Source organism: Ostrea edulis, chromosome 2 (genome assembly GCF_947568905.1).
Source record: "Ostrea edulis chromosome 2, xbOstEdul1.1, whole genome shotgun sequence".
NCBI lineage: Eukaryota > Metazoa > Mollusca > Bivalvia > Ostreida > Ostreidae > Ostrea > Ostrea edulis.
Genome location: NC_079165.1, coordinates 85,711,969 through 85,736,955, shown reverse-complemented (window position 1 = coordinate 85,736,955; position 24,987 = coordinate 85,711,969). Strand labels below are relative to the sequence as shown.

Here is a 24,987-nt window from a genome sequence, read left to right as displayed (position 1 = left end):
TTAATACTGCATGGTTAGAGCACGTCAGACTGATACTGAGACAAATGCGTTAATGTAGTATATAGGAGAGAGAAAATATCTGGCTGCACCGGGAATCAAACCTGGAACCCCTGCATTACTAGTCAGGTGCTCTAACCACCAAGTTATCCAGGCCGATATACACGGCCCGTATAGCCCCAACTACTACAAAGACATGCAATTTAAAGTGACCTTGATATTTGAGGTATGTTCAAGGTCACTGCACCAAAGGACACTGCAAGTATACCCAGTATAAAATCAAGACACAGGTTTGACCTTATAAATAGTCATATCAAGTACATGTACCTACAATAAATACACACTAAAAACAAGAGGCCCAAGGGCCTAGAATCGCTCTTCTGATAAATTGTACAACCCTACCATTTCTATTCTTAGCCTCTTAGTATTCTAAATCTTTAGTTAAATCCTAAGAATTCAAAAAAAGTAGGTCAATGTGACCTACTTTTTGGTTTACACATTTTGAGAACCCAAGAAATATCAAATGACAAAGTTTGATGATTTTAAGCCAATTAGTATCTGAATATTGAAATATAGCTGTCAAATTCCAATCGAAGGTCATGGTGACCTACTTTTTGGTCAGCGAACTCCGAACATGCAAGACCCATCAACTGACAAAGTTTGATGACTGTAGGTCAAATAGTATCTGAAATATATAAATATAGCCGTCAAATTCCAAAAGTAGGTCAAGGTGACCTACTTTTGGTCGACACACTCCGTTGACTCAAGATGCATCAACTGTCAAAGTTTGATGATTGTAGGGCAATTAGTGACTGAAATATATAAATATAACTGTCAAATGCCAAAAGTAGGTCACAGTGACCTACTTTTTGGTCGATACACTCCGAAGACTCAAGATGCATCAATTGACAAAGTTTGATGATTGTAGGTCAAATAGTGTCTGAAATATAGTAATTTAGCTGTCAAATACCAAAAGTAGGTCACGGTGACCTACTTTTTGGTCGACACAAACCAAAGACTGAAGACGCATCAACTGACAAAGTTTGATGATCCTAGGTTTTACAGTGCCCAAAATATGCATCTAAAATTGAAAATGTGAAATTTGAATATCTGCAAAATTCAAAAAGTAGGTCACTGTGACCTACTTTTTTTATAAATATGTTTCAAGGCCTCAAGATGCATCAACTTACAAGATTTGATGATTCTAAACCTCTCGGTATTTGAAATAACAACTTAAAATATATCTATAAATGATAAGCCATAAAATTCAGAATGTAGGTCACGGTGACCTATTTTTCAGTTGACGCATTTCAAGGTCCCATGATCCACCAACTGACAAGTTTTGATGATCATAGGCTTCAAAGTGTCCAAGATATGCATCAAAATTAATTTTAAAATAAATACCTGAAAAATTCAAAAAGTAGGTCACCGTGACCTACTTTTGAGACAACTTGACACAAGGTCCTAAGATGCATCAACTGTCAAAATTTGATGATCCTAGTCCTTATAATGACTAAAATATCTAAGATTTAAGGAATTTTAAAAAATTTTAAATTTAGGTCAACTTTGAAGTGACCTTGAGACCACGACCTTTGCCCCAGGGTAATGCCTTGAACAATTTTTAATCTACAACATATCCTCATCCTTATGTGTAAGTTTGGTGATAATCTGCCCTGTGGTTCTTGAGAAGAAGATTTTTTAGCAACCACTACTTTTGTTTGTATTTTCCTGATTATCTCCCCTTGTTAAAGGGTCACATCCCTCTATTTAGTATGTATGAAAGCCCTTGGGCCAATGATACCCTGTAACAAATTTGAAAAGAATTGGCCAAGGGGTTCTTGAGTTATAGCCCTTTTTCTAAAAAGTTTACGCACACCGCACAAATGGCCATAGCATTAGCTCTTTGAGCCTTTGGCTCAGAAGAGCTAAAAATCAAAAGCAGACTTAGTGTGGCATGTTATAATTTGTGTTAAGTGCATGATTTTCAATGTATCTGATCATCTTTATAATCTCAAAAACTTGTGACTCAGGATAAGGGAACAGATAATGGACGACCAGACTTGTACATACTGATCACCAGTAAACCCAACACATGAGGCCCAAAGTGTAAACAATATGCTGTCGATTTTCAGAAAAATGACACAAAAACTGACATCCACATTTAATTTTAATAAAAACAAATCTGTAGACTTTAACTGTCTGGTTTGTGCAATGAAAAAACGCGTGCTGTGTTATCTTCTGACACGGACACCAACGTTTTTCCGTCTCTGAAATCAGAATTCAATGCTTACAATTAATCAAGTTTCCATGTAAATTAACTAGTAGAGATGCATAAAATTTTGTCATCTGAGCATCACACTACTAATTAGGAATGTTGAGTATAAGAGTGCAAGATTTCACTCCTGACAACTGGTTCTTCAGATTGCAATCTAGTTAAAATTATTTCCTTTGATCCACTCACCTAGAAGTAGGATCCCTTTGTGTAGCAATCGTTGGTAAGTAAATCAAAGGATCTAATTTTAATTATATTGGATTTGTTGTGGTCAAAAAGGATTCATTCTTCTGTTTCAAGTTTGCAAAATCATGGCCTGGACAAATACTTGTAATTTTTTGGCTTGGGGATGGGGTGTGGGATGAGTTTGTGTATGTGTGTCATGTGATCTCCTAGATCTTGGTTAAATGGCCGTCATTCATGGTCATATCACAGTCTGGTCATAAGCAACTTGCTGAACCCCTGATCTATGAGATGTTCAGGAGTAAAGAAGGAGATTTTTATACATCCAACAACACATTTTCACAATTTAATCCATAAAGCTTGGGGCTGTATCTTTAAACCAGGAGTTATGACTACTACAATTTCTGTTGACGCCTTCATGCTCATTATAAATATATAACAATTTTTATGCTTAGATGAGATCTTGGAGAGAGCTGACGTAGAAAGGTTGCAGAGAGTGGAAGCTCTCTACAGCTGACCCTCATGTTCGAGAAAAATAAGAGTTTTGAGGTGAGATTTGCCATGCGTGAAGCTAGCCAGCTCTCTGGAAGGGGGACCACTAGTGGGGACAATACCCGTACATCTGCACATAAATAAAAAGGAACCAACAACAATAAGATGCCCATGAGTTAATCAAGAGGAATTTCTTCTACAAATTGTACTATTTCAACAGGTTCCACCCCCAATGGCTCCCAGGGACAGAGGGTTACAAAATTCACAATATACCGCTGCGGTGGCCAAGAGGTTAGAGCGTTCGCCCCGCATGTGGAAGGCCGGGGTTCGAATCCTGGCCGCAACAGACTTAAGTCGTTAAAACAGGTAGTGACAGTTCCATCGCCAAACACTCGGCATCAGGTGTGAATGTCACGGGTCCTCGGAGATGACCTTAAAAAACGGATGACCCGTGTCACAGTAGGTGTGGCACGCTAAAGAACCCTCACTGCTCAATGGCCGTAAGCGCCGAGCATAGACCTAAATTTGACGCCCTTCACCGGTCTTGGTGACGTCTCCATATGAGTGAAAAATTCTCGAGCAAGACGTTAAGCAAGATACAATCAATCAATCCAAAAGACACTACACAAAAATCTTGCTAAAAATTTGCCATGCAGTTCCTGAATTGTTGAAATTATTCTAGAGCATACAACATGCGCCGACATACGGATACATGTTGCAACAGGTCACCTGAGAGAGTGTTTACATCACAATATTCATAACTGTCATAGTTTTGTCATTATTAAAGGGACTGATTCACGATTTCCCCCAAAATTTTATTTTTCACTTTTAATGATCAAAATCTACTGTCTAATATGTTTAAAAGATTTCACATAAAAATTAAGGTTATACATTATCACAGAAGCTCATTTTAGAGAGTTCATGATTTGTTTTGTAAACAAAGATTGTGGTATGCTATTGTTTATGAAATTTTCTAAAGAAATGGATATCGATCTAAGTTTATTATTATATCTTTCACATTTCAAGCATTCTTCGGGTAAAATGTGTCAACTAAAAGTTAAAATGTGTGACTATGCAAAATTAAGATGCTTTATATTACAAAATTAATATTTCATTTGTTTGTTTGTTTACATAAAATGTTTTTGTTTACATAACCCATATTTAAGGCTAAAATATAGCTTTTATTCTTGCATTCAGAGGGTCAAAATTTTGATATCTAACATCAAAAATAAAAAAATATTTTGTTCAAAAATCGTGAACCAGTCCTTTAAACTTGCACTCTCATTATATTTCATTTCTAAATAAAAACTTTTAAACTTGAATTAAAAATTGGTATTCATAAAAAAAGATGTTATAAATTTACAAGATATAAATATACAGTAAAACACTGTTATAGCAAACAAGTGAAAAACAGTTTGTTATAGCCAAGCTTTGTTATATCCAATAACATTTTTGTTATTTTCCTCTCATAGGGGAATGAATATCTCTTCGCGATAAGCGTGAATTTGTTATAAGCAAGTTTTACTGTACTGTAATATACATCTAGTTTGTTCGTATTGTGGGGGATATAAAAACAATGGAGGTTTAAAAAGATAATTTCTACATCACCCCCATGCTTCTCTATATTTTTATCGCAATTCACCTTTGAACTAGAACGCTTTGGCCGATATAGTATTGCGTTGTGTGATGACACAATTGAATCTGTTTGTAATACAATTGCAAAATGCAACAGAAACTCTCATTGGTCCATATGTATAAGTCCGCCCAAATTCCCTTATACATGAGTAGTCGGCATTTGAAAACATAACCACCAGATGGAAACAAACTTCAAAGGAAGAAAGAGAACAAGTTGTATTCTTGTGTTTTTGTCTCATAAATTAAAAGCAAAAAATTCCTAACACATTTTGCTACTATACTTGTGTCCAAACATACCTTCAAATATTTATTAAAGCCCAATACGACCCAAAAACTCCCAGCTTTTGATGATTTCATTCGTTGACGTAGCCATGTTAGCTAGCCAGTCAATTCGAATCCTGGTTTATTTCCATACTACCATATATACTCGCCTATAAGTCGGTCCGCCTATAAGTCGGTCGTATTTTTTAAGGTTATTTTGTAGGAATTTGCCATTGACCCACTTATAAGTTGGTACAAATTTTTGTCAGATTCGCTTGACAATTTCAAGTCAATGCTCTAGTGTTTTTACTTATGTTTCAAAAAATATTTTGAGAAATTAATAATTATAATGTGCTCAATATCCAAGCCATATCCATTTGGGGTTTAAACGCAACCCTTGATCTATTATGGGAAATGATCCTTTGTTTACCTAAGCAATTATGGTCTCCTAATACTTCTCATTACCAGCTCGTTAGAATTATCGCGCTTTGATGACTCTTGTGTGTCATTGGTAAAAAAATGCACAAGTCTCGCGAGCAAGTGCGAGATTACTGGGACATAAACGAAACGGTCATCCCCCCCCCCCCCTTTTTAAGTTAAAATACATGGTGTATTTTTAAATAAAATAACCATTGATCAAACTGCATTTTTCAAATATTCTAACACAATCTTATTAAAAATGTTACATGTTTTTAAACTCCACCACACCTATTTTAAAAATTCCAAACAATGATGTTCTCTGTCCTAAATCCATCAATATTTTGTAATTTTCAAAATAGCTTAAATGCAGTTTGGAAACGCATTAGTTGTGTTAATTAGTGTTATAAACGTCTTTAAAAATGCAGTTTGGCATATATATAACTTGTTCTAAAATATGGAAATTGAGGGGTGGGGGGGTGGGGGGGTGTTCGTGTACGATTACCAAGTCCATGCCATATGAATCTGTCCTAATTGTATGATAAACAAGAGGTACTGTGAGCAATGCTCACTAAGAATACCCCCCGCTTACCCCAATCTCCCAAAGGGTGTTGGTAATAGGTATAAACTACCTCTTTTCTGAGTGTAAAAAACAAATGGCATGACAAACCGAACCATATTGCTACTTCGATGTCCAGTGCGCGTGACCTTTGACCTTTTGACCCCAAAATCGATAGGGAACATCTTCATCCCATGGGTAGTCCATATGTATGATATGGTGACTGTAGGTGGAAAGGATAACGCTTTAGAGCCTGGAAACCATATTGCTACTTCGATGTCCAGTGCGCTTGACCTTTGACCTTTTGACCCCAAAATCGATAGGGAACATCTTCATCCCATGGGTAGTCCATATATATGATATGGTGACGGTAGGTGGAAAGGATAATGCTTTAGAGTCCGGAAAGCATTGCGTCTACAGACGGACGGACGGACAGACAGACGGACAACCTGATTCCAGTATACCCCCCCACAACTTGTTGCGGGGGGTATAAATAGAATGTCTTCATAGTCTGACAGAATAACTTTAAAAACATATCAATCACATTAATTACAAGAAAAGTTCTTGTGTTGGATGTGCATATAGGTTTTTCCCTTCACAGTTCTTGCGATTGATGCTTTATATCGGTCAGATTTGGCAGATTTAGTACCTGCACTCCCTCACATAGTTTAATAAGTTCGTCTGTTTTCTTGTAAGAATAATCAATTCCTAAATTTGACTTTAGAATTTTAATCAGTGTTGTGGTTTGCAGTTGGTTATATATAATATGTATCCGATACCATAATTTATATTATGTATGCCTAAGTAATGTTTATGTATGTTGTCCCGGTAGCACGACTTTACGCACCTTTAATTTGAAGAGTTCCACTAATGGAAATGATAAGTATTACCAGTACCTGACACTGTGTTTACTTAGTGGCACGCGCCTCGCGCAAACTGTTATTGTGGGATTCCGGTATAATTCATTGTATCGACAATAGAGTTTTTAAAAGTCAAGAATGATGATCTAAATTATCTGTTAACAATATTCAATCTGTTATGAAATATATTTCAGCCGGTATACATATGAATATTTCAATATTAAATCAGGTTCGTAATTCAATTTTACTGATAAACGATAGATTAGTTGAATTGAAAGTATTAGTTATCGGTACGTAAATAATTTTTAACTAGATAAAAAAATGTAAATACTTGTACTTTATACATAATTTTAAAATACATAAACAATACAATATGTCTAGATATTTGTGAACAATAATCATTTGTGTGGTAGTCCATGATAATTGTCGGAGTTGTTTAAAAAACACTACATTACGCAGCCCAGAAAAATACCAATCTTCTTATGACGCGCCTATAAATCGGACATAGAGTTTTAAGACCAAAAATTGACTCCCAAAAATCCAACTTATAGGCGAGTATATACGGTAGCACAATAGCGTCTAGATGTGAACTAATACCCCACAAATATTTTAGCTAAATATTCTAAATATTAGATCATCCCAGTTCCATTAAATGATGATTATTCAAATAGCTAAACTCATGGCAATGCGGCTTTCATTAGTCTGGGCCGGTCTCCATCTCTGCCACACGAGTGTTAAGGACCATAACTGGGCTTATGTAGCATTTTCGTTAATCAAGAGCTTATTTTACTTTTACAAAAACTATATTTTTTAATTTCTATTAATTATTCGTGTTGATAATAAATGAAGAGCGAATACATAACTTACAACCAATTTTATGAATAGACAGTCTGATTAAAACCAGCCCCTCTTCTCTTGACGACGATAGGAGAAGGGGGGCTGGTTTTAATCAGACTGATGAATAGATACCAATAGCAACAGAGTTCAAATTGACCGGCTACCTAACATGGCTACTTCAACAAACAAAATCATTTGAAGCTGCAAGTTTTCGGGTCGTGTGTGACTTTAATGAATATTTGAAGGTATGTTTGAACACAAGTATAGTAGGAAAATATGTTAAGATTTTTTTTAAATTGAATTTATGAGGCAGCAACACAAGAATACACCGATATCAGGCCTCAACCGTGCGCAGCTTTTGGTGCCCCGTAAATCGAAGGTTTTTATAAGAGGTGGATCTGCAGCTCTCTGTTCCGTCACAATATTTTTAAAGAGAGCTAGGCCTACAGTTCTCCAGCTAGTAATTTTCTAGTCCAATCATCTTATCTGATCACCTGAATCCGCTCGAGAAAGTGGGCGGGCTGTAATCGGCCAATGAAAACTCGTTTTATTACATCAAACATGTCATTCAAACTGTTCAATCGTCTCATTCAATTGTGTCGTCACACAACGCAATACTATATTGGGTAAAGCATTCTAATTCAAAGGTGAATTGCGATAATACCACCATCATACAAACAAACAAACATGAAACTCCTCAAATAATCAAGACTGTCAGCAGACATAATGGTGTGATATCATACTTAGAAACATCAAAGTCCAAGAGAGCGTCCTGATGACCCGCCCACTCATAGCAACACTTCCCATTCCTAGCATCCCACAGTCTAATGACGCCGTCCAGACACGCTGTGTAGACCAGGGGGGATGTGATGTCCCACTTTAACTTCACTACACCTCCCTACAACAGTGAACACCACAATTAGTCGAGTTATCCACAATATGTGTCCATAAATTCCTGGGACTTGATCAAAGTTTGATATTGTTACATATCTCAAACCATAAAACATACAGTGATGCAATATGTGTGGGACATCCCATAAGATTTACAGTGTGTTGCGACATTCTATAGACTTACTGTGTGTTGGCACATTCTATAGACTTACTGTGTGTTGGCACATTCTATAGACTTACTGTGTGTTGGCACATTCTATAGACTTACTGTGTGTTGGCACATTCTATAGACTTACTGTGTGTTGTGACATTCTATAGACTTACTGTGTGTTGTGACATTCTATAGACTTACTGTGTGTTGTGACATTCTATAGACTTACTGTGTGTTGGCACATTCTATAGACTTACTGTGTGTTGGCACATTCTATAGACTTACTGTGTGTTGTGACATTCTATAGACTTACTGTGTGTTGTAACATTATATAGACTTACACTGTGTGTTGTGACATTCTATAGACTTACTGTGTGTTGTGACATTCTATAGACTTACACAGTGTGTTGTGACATTCTATAGACTCACAGTGTGTTGTGACATTCTATAGACTTACTGTGTGTTGTGACATTCTATAGACTTACACTGTGTGTTGTGACATTCTATAGACTCACTGTGTGTTGTGACATTCTATAGACTTACTGTGTGTTGTGACATTCTATAAACTTACAGTGTGTTGTGACATTCTATAGACTTACTGTGTGTTGGGACATTCTATAGACTTACTGTGTGTTGGGACATTCTATAGACTTACTGTGTGTTGGCACATTCTATAGACTTACTGTGTGTTGGCACATTCTATAGACTTACTGTGTGTTGGCACATTCTATAGACTTACTGTGTGTTGTGACATTCTATAGACTTACTGTGTGTTGTGACATTCTATAGACTTACTGTGTGTTGTGACATTCTATAGACTTACTGTGTGTTGGCACATTCTATAGACTTACTGTGTGTTGGCACATTCTATAGACTTACTGTGTGTTGTGACATTCTATAGACTTACTGTGTGTTGTAACATTATATAGACTTACACTGTGTGTTGTGACATTCTATAGACTTACTGTGTGTTGTGACATTCTATAGACTTACACAGTGTGTTGTGACATTCTATAGACTCACAGTGTGTTGTGACATTCTATAGACTTACTGTGTGTTGTGACATTCTATAGACTTACACTGTGTGTTGTGACATTCTATAGACTCACTGTGTGTTGTGACATTCTATAGACTTACTGTGTGTTGTGACATTCTATAGACTTACACTGTGTGTTGTGACATTCTATAGACTCACTGTGTGTTGTGACATTCTATAGACTTACTGTGTGTTGTGACATTCCATAGACTTACTGTGTGTTGTAACATTATATAGACTTACTGTGTGTTGTGACATTCTATAAACTTACAGTGTGTTGTGACATTCTATAGACTTACACAGTGTGTTGGGACATTCTATAGACTCACTGTGTGTTGTGACATTCTATAGACTTACTGTGTGTTGACAGGTGTTACGATTTGTCTGTGTTGGGACATCCCATATGTTCAATTTTCCCGTGAGAGTTCCTGTTGCTGCTAATGACGATTGCCTACAGTAAAAACAAAAGCATGATAAAAGAATAACGTATGTTCCTGTAATTTACAGCCTTTTTCACTTTTGTATCAAAATCTGAAGAAAGCAACCTTAGATATTGATATAAGACACTCATCAAGTTTAATTCAAAGGAATACGGAAAACAAAAGTGTAACAAATTTATGTACATACGAGTAGGAGAATGCACAGCTTTCTACCGAATTCTCATCTTCTGAGTTCTCTTCTATACAGCTGAATGTCGTTACAACCTACAACAATTAATGCCAACTACTGCAATAAATTAAATGTCACAAACTACAAAATAAGTTAGTCATCACAAACTACAACAATAAGTTAAATGTCATCACAAGCTACAACAATAAGTTAAATGTCGTCATAAACTACAGCAATGAATTAAATGTCGTCATAAACGACAAAAATGGCACGTGACACATTGTCTTATCATGGTGTACCAACACACCAAATATAAAAGGCCTAGCTGAAAAAATTCTATTATTTTACCTAAAAATAAAAGGTCAAGGTCAAAGGGCTTAAAAAATGGCACACACCACACTGTCTGATCATGGTTTACCCACATACCAGATATCAAAGGCCTATGCCAAAAGAAAAAAAGTTATGGTCCAGACAACAAAAATGCCCAAAAAATTCTATTATTTGACCTTTACAAAAAAGGACAAAGGTCATCAAAAATGGCATGTGACACACTGTTTTATCATGGTTTACCCACATACAAAATATCAAAGGCTTACACTTATGTCAATGGACAAAAAAGTTATGGTCTGGACAACAAAAATACCCCCAAAAAATTCTATTAATTGACCTTTACATAAAAGGTCAAGGGTCATCAAAAATGACTGTGAGCAGTGATCTAAGATTACTGATGACTTTGAGAGATTACTGATGACTATGATCAGTGTTCTAAGATTACTGATGACAATCGAATAACGCGCTCGTCCTTTTCCGTAACCGGAAAGAAGACTTGGACGTGGATCGGTGCAAGAATTGCATCAAATTGATGCATTTCTTCGCCGGAAGCGCACCTGTGGATGAAGTTAAAAGGCCAGAAACGAATCCCTGTATAATGTGTTATTTACATTTTCACCACAGATTCAGATTTGATATCATTAACGTCTTATTCACTCTAATACATAAACATGTAAGTGGAAAATGATAGTGGTAGAATACCTTAGATGTATGTGTATGATATCTTAGATGCATTTGAAAGCTCGCGTTTCATATTGTAACGTATGACTGCGACGTCATAGTTACATTTGTGTACACATGGCAACATACTCTGATGGCGTCGATCCACATACGAGGTTCATTTGTGGTTACGGAAAAAGCTGAGTAGTTACAATTTTACTGATGACTGTGATCAGTGTTCTATGATTACTGATGACTGTGATCAGGGTCCTAAGATTACTGATGATTGTGATCAGTGTTCTAAGATTACTGATGATTGTGATCAGTGTTCTAAGATTACTGATGACTGTGATCAGTGTCCTAAGATTACTGATGACTGTGATCAGTGTTCTAAGATTACTGATGACTGTGATCAGTGTCCTAAGATTACTGATGATTGTGATCAGTGTTCTAAGATTACTGATGATTGTGATCAGTGTTCTAAGATTACTGATGACTGTGATCAGTGTCCTAAGATTACTGATGACTGTGATCAGTGTTCTAAGATTTCTGATGACTTTGATTACTTACCTTGCCTGTTGTGCTGTGAATGACTTTTGCTGTGGCATCTGTTGAACCTGTCAGTATCAAATTGTTGTCTTTGTCACAGTCTAAGCAGACGACAGATGAACTATGAATGTCTTTTCCTGGAAAAAAACAAACATGCTTGATATACAGTCCAAAATTTGGACAGCTTTCCTTCTAGGACAAATATTTTTCTTTCCACATTTTAATCCCCTTACAATAACTCATACTTTATACAAAATACCCTGTCCTTGTCTTAAACTGTTAGTACATTCTAAAAACGAAATCCACATTCTAGTTTGATAGTTACAATGATATTTTATATACAAAAAGACCCAGGGGCCACTCCAATTTCCAAAGTTAAAGATCAAATCCCAAACGTGACCCCACCCTGAGAGAACGACTTTCAAAGAGTTTTTGGTCCATGAATATTCACATGTAAAACTTTGAACCCCCTATTTGTGGCCCTGCCCTGAATTTGAGGATGAAGGTGTGAATAAACTTGAATGTACACTATATAAGGATACTTAAATACTAATTTAACATATTGTAACTTATTAGTCCTTAAGAAGATTTTATAATTTCCCTACATATTCCTATGTAAATTTCAAAACCCTATTGGGATCAAAGTGCTCATGGATAGAATAAAACTGAACTTTGGCTTTTCTGCTTCAGTGATTGTTGTGAAGAGTTTTTAAACACCACACCATATTTTTACTACTGTAAAGTATCGAGTATTGTGCGCACTTGTGTACAATGCGCACCCCCCACTTTGAAAAAAAAATGTCTGGAAAAACCTTAGTCCTATGTATTGTGCGCATTAAAAAAATTGATAGAATGAGTGTGCAAATTTCAGAATTCCGCAGGATGAATTCAAAAATTTGTATTCACGCATTATTTGTGTCCGTAACTACCGATACTTCTGAGTATACGCATATACACTGTACCTACCGATTTTTCCAAGTTGCCTTTCTTCATAAATTAATCCAAAATAATACAGCTTCAACAGGAGCGTATATTAAATAAACAACAAATTACGAAGAAAAATGAATTTATTTCTTTTCTTTCAGTCCTACTTAGCGGCCATTCACTGCCGTACTGTCATATAGGTACTAGTTTATATTAGCCGGGCCGACCACAAGTTTACCCGGTAAACAAATATGGCGGCGGCAACCAAGAAAATACGAAGTTTGTTTTCAAACACTTGTTTTCAAAATAATTTAGTATGTAAATGTTCAGTCTAGGTGCTTGTAATTGCTATACGTGCATTAGCATACAAATAACGTGATTAAAACCCGGCAGTATTTTGCATAGAGCAAACTGACAAGAGCTATGACAGCGAAAATCGTCACTGGTGACATGAACTAAAACCTGTAAAAAAAGGATTTTATATTTAGTCCCATGGATTGTGCGCACCCCCCACTTTCTGGGTAAGAAATTCTGGAAAAAACTGCGCACAATACTCGATACTTTACGGTATTCCTAAATCATCCTCCCTTCCCCCCATCTTGGAATAGGGCATGACCTTTCAAATGAATCTCCTTTACTCAAAAATGCTTTGTGTAAAGTTTGGTTGAAATTAGCGATCTGGTTCTGGAAAAGATGATAAAGTGAAAAGTTTATACAAAAACAGACTGATAGAGAAACCAACACTGGTACAAACAAACAGACAGATGAGTCAACTCCGGTACAAACAGGTAGACAAACCGACACCAGAACAAAATGTGATCAGTAAAGCTCACTTTCTCATCGTTTCCCACTGTTACTAACCGTTCACATGGTGTAAACAAGTGGCAGTCTTCATGTCCCACACTTTCACAGAGCCATTTTCGTACCCAACACATAGCCTCTTTCCTGAAAGATTACAAATAAAATATAGTCGCAAAGCCTCATCATATTTGTTTTTCATATCAAGATTTTAAATTTCTTACAGAAATTGATTATCTATATTTGTCTTTCAATTTCGTTACAGTAAAACATGAATAGTGTTAGTGAATTTCTGGAGACCCAAGAAAAAAAATGTGTACTAAAATTCCTGATGAATTTGCTATACAACAGATATATATATAATTTCAGTGATGTTCAGTCAACATTCAGATACACTGATGAGAGCAATCTAATTAAAATCAGACTTCTTAGATCCGCGACATATACACTGCGTAAGAAGATCTGACATAACCCGATTAGGGGTCAAGTTCATGTGAACTTTATGTTAGCCAATCAGTGTCTCGCCTATGAAATCGTCGGGGTTCACAATTCAAGGAAAATGGCTGCGATTGTTTGATTTGAAAGAAAACATATCGTAGCTAGATGCGACGTCACAATGCACCGTTTACGTTGACTGGCGTTATATTCCTTGTGTTGATTAAGTAAACCATCTTGAAAACTATTCAAATCATACCCATCCCTATTTATACATAAATGGTAATTCACAATTAATTCAATTTGGGTGTAATTTATATTGTACATTTTGTTGCTTGTATAAACGGAATAGATTAGGCGTTAGTGCAAAAGTTATAATTTGTTATGTAAGAATATACAATTTTACAGTGTGGAATAAACTTCGTGGGAGAGAGATTACGGCAAATTGTTTATGAATTGCCGGGAACCGCCTAAATTGCCATCATTGTCTGTATAGCACAATCTGACTGGCTGATAGTTCTCATGAATATTCCAAGCCAAAGGTCATGAAGACGTGACCTTCTATGGGGTTATGTCAGATCCTACTGTAGCGATTGTGAGTGTATTCTAGGATCTGATTTCAATTAGATTGTTGATGAGAGCAGGTTTATGTTGAGCTCAAAAAATGGATTAATTTTTCTCACCACTTTTGTTTTAAACTATACATAAATTTTAACTGGTTTGTGATTTAAATTTACTTCATTAACCCCATAATCTTTGTTAAGGGCTGTTCAAGTAAAACATACATGGGAGAGGGGGAAGGCACTTGAAAATTAGGATGACCATCCATAGAAGTGTTTTTCGGTTAACTCCTATCCACCCATGGAGACAAATAACGAAGCTATATAGGCACCTACAGAAGCAAATTGATATATTCGAAAAGTAGAATTTAAAATATTCCCAAATCAGATTTTTTCCCCCATCACAGTATTCAATACATGCAATTCCCTTTCAAGCATAATTTACAGAATACCAAAATTGCCTCTATCAATTGTGTGTTTTCTGATTATTTTCTGACAGATTACCTTGGTATATGGTTTGGTAAAATAACCACCCACAGAAGCAATTTTTGTGCAAAAGCCACTCACCATAGAATCAATATCCCACCAGTGTGAACCACCAACAGATTTTTAAAAAACTGCCTTACCCTGGTACCCCACATGTTACAATAGAACAGCACTAAGAATTACAATTTCTGTGATCTATTTATATTTGATCAGATCCTGGTTTACATATTATAGAACTAGCCCACTGAAACCATTTTAAAACGAACCATCTGGCATCAGACACCCGCTTGCTGCTGAGAATCCGTGACCTTGAAATGTTTTACAGTCACCACTGGGAATTTTCCACATCCACGTGTCTCCATCTTGTGTACCCACGATGAGGACATGGGCTATCTGATGCCACTGCATCCACTGAAATAAACAGTCTTTACAGGTAACTACAGGTAAATAGACAGCTTTACAGGTAACTACAGGTATATAAACAGCTTTACAGGTAACTACAGTTAAATAAACAGCTTCACAGGTAACAAGAGCCACTGTGAGCAATGCTCACTAAGAATACCCTCCGCTTACCCCAATCTCCCAAAGGGTTAATAGGTATGAATTACCTCTTTCTTGAGTGTAAAAAAGAAAGGGCATGACAAAACCTAGGGTAGTCTCTTCTCTAGGGGTGCGCTTGGTCTTTGACCTTTTGACCCCAAAATCGATAGGGAAAATCTTTGTCCCATGGGTAGTCCATATGTATGATATGGTGACTGCAGGTGGAAAGGAAAGAGCTTTAAAGCCCTGAAACCATATTGCTACTTCGATGTCCAGTGTGCTGACCTTTGACCCCAAAATCAATAGGGGACACAGCGGTTTCCCCCCCTTATATAACTGGTACCGATAAACGGTACCATTCCCAATGCCAAAAACCATTGATTTTCCCAATTTTGAGACAAAAAAATTCCCAATTCAATTGCAGAAAAAAACCACCACTGACATCGTAATTTACTTAGTCTGAAATGTTGTACAAGTTAACTAAAATGTTCACTTTTGGTATTAAATCGAAAGTACAGTGGGTGTTGTAGAGCTACGATGATTCTAAAATGAGCCTACGATGATTCCTTATGTCTCACAACTTACAATGGTCACTGTAGGTGAAAAGGATAACGCTTTAAAGCCCGGAAACCATTTTGCTACTTTGATGTGCTTGATCTTTGACCTTTTGACCCCATATCGATAGGGAACATCTTCGTCCCATGGGTAGTCCATATGTATGATATGGTGACTATAGGTGGAAAGGGTAATGCTTTAGAGCCTGGAAACCATTGCGTCTACAGATGGAAGGATGGACAACCCGATTCCAGTATAACCCCCCCCCCCCCACAACTTAGTTGGGGAGTATAACTATAAGTAAATAAACAGCCTATAGTCCTATACAGGTATCTACAGGTAAATAAACAACCTTTACAGGTAACTACAGGTAAATAAACAGCTTTACGGGTAACTACAGGTACGTAAACAGCTTTACGGGTAACTACAGGTAAATAAAAAACTTTACAGATAATTACAGGTAAATAAATAGGTTTACAGGTAACTACAGGTAAATAAACAGACTCTAAAGACAACTACTGGTAAATAAACAGCTTTAAAGGTAACTACAGGTAAATAAACAGCCTTTACAGGTAAGTTCAGGTAAATAAAAAGCTTTACAGGTAACTACAGGTAAATAAACAGCCTTTACATGTAACTACAGTCAAACTTGTCTTAGCGGTCACTTGAAATCAGTTGCTACTCTCGAACAATGGCCACTCTCAATTCCCCCCGATGATTTTTCCTATATATTTGTACTAGAATAAACGGCCACCTGTGTAACGCGGCCAGAGGCCACTCAAATCCTCACCCAACACGTTAATTACACTGTAATAAGCAGCCATTTTGTCCAACACGACGTGGTTTTATCACTTGATATTTTACTTGAGTTAATCAGCTGTGACGATAGCTGATTGTTTTGAAAACACACATTCGCTTGGGTAATTAAATACTGGTCAGTTTACCTGATGCTATTAAACAGATTTGTATTCAAATTAAATATTTTGTACTCTGTTATCGTTGTTTGTCATTTTTAACACATTGTTGAAATGGCTTCGCCGAATGTAAAATGGAAAGTTTTAACTTTGTCTGAATAAATCAAACTGGCTGTTTACAAGGCAAACTGGAATAAGAGGCCACCTGTCATAAGGTGGCCTTTTAAAACAAGTTGACTGTAAATGTAAATAAACAGCCATTACATGTAACTACAGGTAAATAAACAGTCTTTACAGGTAACTACAGGTAAATAAACAGCCTTTACAGGTAAATAAACAGCTTTACGGGTAACTACAAGTAAATAAACTGCTTTACAGGTAACTAAAGGTAAATAAACAGCTTTACGGGTAACTACAGGTAAATAAACAGCTTTACAGGTAATTACAGGTAAATAAATAGCTTTACAGGTAATTAAAGGCAAGTAAACAGCTTTATGGGTAACTATAGGTAAGTAAACAGCTTTACGGGTAACTACAGGTAAATAAACAGCCTTTACAGGTAACTACAGGTAAATAAACAGCCTTTACAGGTAACTACAGGTAAATAAACAGCCTTTACGGGTAACTACAGGTAAATAAACAGCCTTTACAGGTAACTACAGGTAAATAAACAGCCTTTACAGGTAACTACATAGCTTTAGGTCAATGTTATCATACATGTAGTGTTCATTTTTTAATTACCTGTTCAGTAATATTTAGCATGTGTGGATTGCTTGTTCAGTAATATCAAATATTACAAAATCATTGTACTGAAAGTATTTAAAGTAACGAGTGCAAATTAAAAATGGTTTCAGTCCATCAGTAAACTCCTCTCTGTTCAAATGCTGTAAGGCTTTATCATATAGCTTTTAAGGCTGCATTAAATGGATATTGTTCTTGAATACTAATATATTTCTATGTCAGTTATTGACTTTAAAAACATTGCGCCCATACCTCGATATCGGAGCATTCAAAGGACCAGACTTCCTTCCCGGTCTCCACCTTCCATACTTTGATGAGCCCACTGAGATCAGCTGACGCTGCATAGACTCCATCGTGACTAAACCCTACACACGTCACAGAATCTTTGTGTCCTACAAAGCATTATAACAAACAACATCAAACAAAAGGATTCAGAGGGGGGAGGGGGGTGTCATTGGTGAGGAATATGGAGTCTGTATTTACTTGCACCTGCCTGTTTACAGGACTTCATTAGTTACCAATTGGTTCATAGAAACAAGCCAAAACTTATGCATGAAATTTTACAAATGTTTTAATACCAGTGATTTTTCAAAAGGGTGCTGTGGCTTTCGAATTGGGAAAAATTGTCAACATTTTGACCAAAAATGGAAAACTTAGTCATTGTTGTAAATATGCTAAATTTATCACATCAAACAAGAAATTAAACACAAATTGATGTCATCCTTCTTTTTGTTTTTTTTTTTTTTTTTTTTTTTTTTTTTTTTTACATATTTAACTTTCTTCTCTTTAAGCTCTTAATTTTTTTTACCATTCTTTCTACATCATCTAGAATTGATGCATCTTTGTCATGTCATACATAAACTATTCACGTTGAATTTATTTTTAAACAAATATGTTTTTTGCCTCCGGATTACAAAGTGGAACTGTAAGATATTGTAGTTTGTGTTTTTTTATTTCCAAAAACAAGGTCAATGGTCAATGTCATAAGTTCAACAAATCTGGTATCGTTGGAAAGGTCTTCTCACAAAAATGCATTTGTGTAATATAAAAACAGTACCTCTTACGTTTTGAAAGATGTCCTATATTAAAATTTTCTAAAAGTATGTCAAAGGTCAATGTTAAGGTCACCAGGTCAAAGATTTTGGTATCAATGGAAAGGTCTTGCCACAAGGAATACACATTCCAAATATGAAAGCTTCACCTTTTATGATGTAAAAGATATGACCAAGGTTAATGTGTTTTGCCGCAGACAGACAGAAAACTATATGCCCCCCCCGAATCTTTGCTTCCGGGGGCATAAAAACCAAAGAAAGATCTGGATTCTGTTTGTTTTCCTTTTTTTCTTTGAAGAAAGGGAAGAGGTTAACCATAAACCATTGTCTGCTAGGTATACAGGAGTCAGGGGAGATTCTTGAATATTGCATTAATTTTGATAGTTTTGGTACCATGAATCCTTAATGCACCAACATGACCACATGTAACAGTGCACTGTTTGTTGAATTGTTAAGTTCACCCACTGTTAGCTAATCACCACAACAAAATCTCCAGTTCCTATCTAGTGACTCGACAGTCATCTGTTTACTAGACATTAACAAAATCTCCAGTTCCTATCTAGTGACTCGACAGTCATCTGTTTACAAGACATTAACAAAATCTCCAGTTCCTATCTAGTGACTCGACAGTCATCTGTTTACTAGACATTAACAAAATCTCCAGTTTCTATCTAGTGACTCGACAGTCATCTGTTTACAAGACATTAACAAAATCTCCAGTTCCTATCTAGTGACTCGACAGTCATCTGTTTACAAGACATTAACAAAATCTCCAGTTCCTATCTAGTGACTCGACAGTCATCTGTTTACAAGACATTAACAAAATCTCCAGTTCCTATCTAGTGACTCGACAGTCATCTGTTAACTAGACTCACCATCACACTGGAATTTTGTTTCTCCTGAGAAAGCTGACCAAACATAAGCAATGTCGTCCTGACCTCCAGAGATTACAAGGTCACTTGTCTTGCTGTCAATCCGCGCAGTGAATACTGAATCTGAAAATTGACATGAATGAGTCTGAAATTATGTGCTACTTGACAGAAAACATCAAACCTTATCATGGTCAATCAGTTCACATATTAAAATTCTTGATAAGATCAAAAAAGTTTCATACTGTCACACCTTACACAAAAGTTGTTTGCAACCATCTATCTGCGCTTGGTGCGCGATAGTGCCATGGCTTTTTGTTAAAGTTGAAGTGTGAGACTTGATAGATACCTGCATGCTTCTTGTTAAATTTGAAGTGTGAGATTTGTTAGATACCTGCATGCTTCTTGTAAAGTTGAAGTGTGAGACTTGATAGATACCTACATGCTTCTTGTTAAAGTTGAAGTGTGAGACTTGATAGATACCTGCATGCTTCTTGTAAAGTTGAAGTGTGAGACTTGTTAGATACCTGCATGCTTCTTGTAAAGTTGAAGTGTGAGACTTGATAGATACCTGCATGCTTCTTGTAAAGTTGAAGTGTGAGACTTGTTAGATACCTGCATGCTTCTTGTAAAGTTGAAGTGTGAGACTTGATAGATACCTGCATGCTTCTTGTTAAAGTTGAAGTGTGAGACTTGATAGATACCTGCATGCTTCTTGTTAAAGTTGAAGTGTGAGATTTGTTAGATACCTGCATGTTTCTTGTAAAGTTGAAGTGTGAGACTTGTTAGATACCTGCATGCTTCTTGTAAAGTTGAAGTGTGAGACTTCTTAGATAACTGCATGCTTCTTGTAAAGTTGAAGTGTGAGACTTGTTAGATACCTGCATGCTTCTTGTAAAGTTGAAGTGTGAGACTTGTTAGATACCTGCGTGCTTCTTGTAAAGTTGAAGTGTGAGACTTGTTAAGATATCTGCATGCTTCTTGTTAAAGTTGAAGTATGAGACTTGTTAGATACCTGCATGCTTCTTGTAAAGTTGAAGTGTGAGACTTGTTAGATACCTGCATGCTTCTTGTAAAGTTGAAGTGTGAGACTTGATAGATACCTGCATGCTTCTTGTTAAAGTTGAAGTGTGAGACTTGTTAGATACCTGCATGCTTCTTGTTAAAGTTGAAGTGTGAGACTTGTTAGATACCTGCATGCTTCTTGTTAAAGTTGAAGTGTGAGACTTGTTAGATACCTGCATGCTTCTTGTAAAGTTGAAGTGTGAGACTTGATAGATACCTACATGCTTCTTGTTAAAGTTGAAGTGTGAGACTTGTTAGATACCTGCATGCTTCTTGTAAAGTTGAAGTGTGAGACTTGTTAGATACCTGCGTGCTTCTTGTAAAGTTGAAGTGTGAGACTTGTTAGATACCTGCATGCTTCTTGTTAAAGTTGAAGTGTGAGACTTGTTAGATACCTGCGTGCTTCTTGTAAAGTTGAAGTGTGAGACTTGTTAGATACCTGCATGCTTCTTGTAAAGTTGAAGTGTGAGACTTGTTAGATACCTGCATGCTTCTTGTAAAGTTGAAGTGTGAGACTTGTTAGATACCTGCATGCTTCTTGTAAAGTTGAAGTGTGAGATTTGTTAGATACCTGCATGCTTCTTGTAAAGTTGAAGTGTGAGACTTGTTAGATACCTGCGTGCTTCTTGTAAAGTTGAAGTGTGAGACTTGTTAGATACCTGCATGCTTCTTGTTAAAGTTGAAGTGTGAGACTTGTTAGATACCTGCGTGCTTCTTGTAAAGTTGAAGTGTGAGACTTGTTAGATACCTGCATGCTTCTTGTAAAGTTGAAGTGTGAGACTTGTTAGATACCTGCATGCTTCTTGTAAAGTTGAAGTGTGAGACTTGTTAGATACCTGCATGCTTCTTGTAAAGTTGAAGTGTGAGACTTGTTAGATACCTGCATGCTTCTTGTAAAGTTGAAGTGTGAGACTTGTTAGATACCTGCATGCTTCTTGTAAAGTTGAAGTGTGAGACTTGTTAGATACCTGCATGCTTCTTGTAAAGTTGAAGTGTGAGACTTGTTAGATACCTGCGTGCTTCTTGTAAAGTTGAAGTGTGAGACTTGTTAGATACCTGCATGCTTCTTGTAAAGTTGAAGTGTGAGATTTGTTAGATACCTGCATGCTTCTTGTAAAGTTGAAGTGTGAGATTTGTTAGATACCTGCATGCTTCTTGTAAACAAATGTAGAATCATCCCTGTATGTTGCTTCGTCATCAAATTCGTCAGAATTATACTGCATGTCATTGTCCAAATCTATTTCATTAACCTCAGCAGACAAACCTGTTAAAAAAAATCAATTCATTTCATTCATTAATAATTAGAGATTATTTTTATGAAAACAAATGTCTCCCCAGTTCTCTCAAAATATTAAGTGCTCCAAAAGAAACCTCCTCCCCTTAATGTACTGCATTGTATGGAGGAGAAAGCAAGAAGCAGGAACATAGACACTATGAACTCCAATAAGCCATATAGGAGAAGTGTTCACAAACTATTTTAATCCCTCCACCCCTCAGATCCACTATGCCTTTAAAGGACACATCTCATGTTTTCAAAGTATACAATATTACATGCATTTTGTCTTCTTTATGCTTATAGTAATTAATTCTAATAGTTCGTTCGTCGAAATTTTGCGATAATTAATCACAATACAGACTTAAATCTAAGCCCCGATTTCAAAAAGTCAAGTTAATTAGGTAGGTAGTCACGTGGTACAGTGACGTCACATGCGCCCTTCGGATCGTGAAAGTACTGCGAAATATTATTAAAAACTCAACTTTTAGGGGCCTAATTAATTTACCATGGGCAACATTTAAATCGATGTTGATAAATTGTCCGAGTTTTATATGTGTTCGCCATCAGTGCACACATATAACGATGTAAATACCCAAATATAGCGAGTAAAGCGTGTATGAAATCGGCAAAATTGTGAGTAAATAATGTTTATATGGGTCGCTGTCTACAAACTGTTTTGGGGATGTTATTCCTTTATACATCTGTAATTGGCGCTGTTTTTCTAAAATAAACAGTGCAATCATTATTTATTTTTGGATTAGACAAATTATGATACGTTAAATTGTTGACAACTAGGCCCTATGCCAAGCTATTGTCACGCGTGCATTTCGGAAAGAAAGAAAAAGACAACACACACAAATCAATAAAAATATTCAAATTTAAAGTGGTAATCACATTATTCTATTTTGATAAAGCAATCTTATTACTATTTTTGAATTGTGATCTGCACGTCTTTAGGAAGTACGAAGTGGGAGCACGGCGTTATAGCCTACTGACGCACTCAAGATGCTACGAGTTCAATAAAGAAATAATTTTATAATTCAATTTAAAGTTAGGAAATACAATGTTCTATTATTTGTATAATTAAAAGTTCAATTATTTTGTATCTTTATTTTTTGTTGTTGTAAATCTACCAGTTGGTAGAAGTTACATTGTATCGTCAATATGTTGTTACAAGGTGAAGGTCAGTTGAACCGAGTGTGTATTGAATTTGAAGAGCAAATCAGAATGTATGCTATAGGCCTACCAGTGCTTATAGCTTCGATATATCCATTTTCTCACAGTTTATCAGGGTCTCTGTCCAAGCGATGTTTGAAAAGGTGACTGGGTGTGTTTTTTAAGGTAAAGTTCTTGCTCCAACAAAAAAATTATCCACGTCTTTTTTCTCGTACCTTCCTTCGAAAAATTGAAAAATACTCAGTCTAAATCCTTTCTACCGACAACTAGTACACTCGAGCACGGTACAAAACATCTTAATGCATTATTATTTACAAGCCGTTAACGTGACAATTGGTTTTTTGTCGATTAAATCTAATCTGTTTATGAAATGGCTAATAGATGTTTTCAAACCCGAGGGCGCATATGACGTCACAAAAAATGGCGCGTAAACTAGCGAAAGAAAATATGCATATCGCAAGATTTGAATTTCATCGCTTTCAAACTCGAAAACTACACAAAATATTTCATTTAAAACACATTTAAAGTAGTTTTAGGCATAAAAAGAGTTAATTTTGCTGAAAAAATGAAAAAGTTTAGAAACATGCGTTGTGTCCTTTAAGGAAAACAATTGGATCCTTCTGTCCCTAAAATATGTACATCTGAAAATGGCATTGAAATATTGTAAAAAGTTTCAAGTCTACTGAAAAAGCCATATAGGAAGAGAAGCATTCACAAGCTATTTTACATCTTCCATCCCTCTTAGATCCACAATAACTTTTTGGAAAACAATTGGATTCTCCTGTCCCGACAATATGCACATCTAAAAATGGCAATGAAGCATTGCACAAAGTTTCAAGTCTATCGAATAAGCCATTTATATAGGAGGAGAAGCGTTCAACAAGATTTTGTGACAGACAGAGAGACGAACAGAACGAAAACAATATGTCTCCCCCTACATAATAATATTGGCAAAAAATCCTTTTAAACCAAATCCTATCATCACATCAAAGTGTGGACTTGGCAGAACGAAAACAATATGTCTCCCCCTACATAATAATATTGGCAGAAAATCCTTTTAAACCAAATCCTATCATCACATCAAAGTGTGGACTTGGATTAGGGAGAAAGTAATGCCAATCTTAATATCAGTAAGTAATAGACAAAGAAAAGGAAGTGAAAGGAAGTTACCATCATTTTGTAATTACAATGGTAATCTGCTTAAAACCAAGATTGTCCCGTATCTTATCCTATCAGTAAGTCGTTCCGAATAACAAAAACTATCCGAGGTGCAACTTATCTTAGTCATATTTTGTGAGAAAATGGTGGCTTCACAACTTCCTCTCAAAGTATTTTAGTGAGGTAAACGCTCAGAAAGAAGACGATAAAAGGCAATGTTGAAAATAAAAATAAATCCGAATTAAAAAGAAAACATGAGATTCAGGGGGCGTGACAATCCTAATTTGAAGGTTTAATTAACATCGACAGCAGTATGATAAGTGCCATGTGTCAGAAATTCATGCAGCGCTACACCCGCTATCGCCGGTACTTTGTATTTTCTTATTGGTAAATTATAATTTACAGAATTCCAAGCATCCATGAATGTTTTATTGAGTAATTGAATAAAAATTGAAATTTCAAAAACAATGAAGAAATAAACAAAAGAACAACAAATTAAAATTACTGGTTGATAGGCGTATTAGATTCAGAGTCAAAGTTTTTTTGGACAACAAAGTTTTTCATTCGGAGGAGTGAAAGTTCGAGTTTACTTGCCTGAAGGACAACTGAGATAAAAAGTTAATACTGTATGACAGTAGCTGACACGATTGATCTCGAATTGGACCAGCAAATGGTGTTACTTGGGTACGGCATCTTGAC

At 36.1% G+C, this 24,987-nt stretch overlaps 1 protein-coding gene across 1 annotated transcript; it reads right to left on the bottom strand.

Annotated features, from left to right (window-relative positions):
* Positions 1-2,145: 2,145 nt before the first annotated feature.
* LOC125682550 (angio-associated migratory cell protein-like) lies at positions 2,146-21,949 on the bottom strand (the record flags this gene model as incomplete). The annotated part of the gene is made up of 10 exons (XM_056153505.1): positions 2,146-2,264; positions 8,257-8,411; positions 9,949-10,042; positions 10,219-10,295; positions 11,761-11,876; positions 13,525-13,608; positions 15,209-15,353; positions 17,945-18,084; positions 19,620-19,739; positions 21,823-21,949. Coding segments are annotated over 10 exons (1,134 nt in total), but the record flags the coding sequence as incomplete, so codon positions are not given.
* Positions 21,950-24,987: the final 3,038 nt, after the last annotated feature.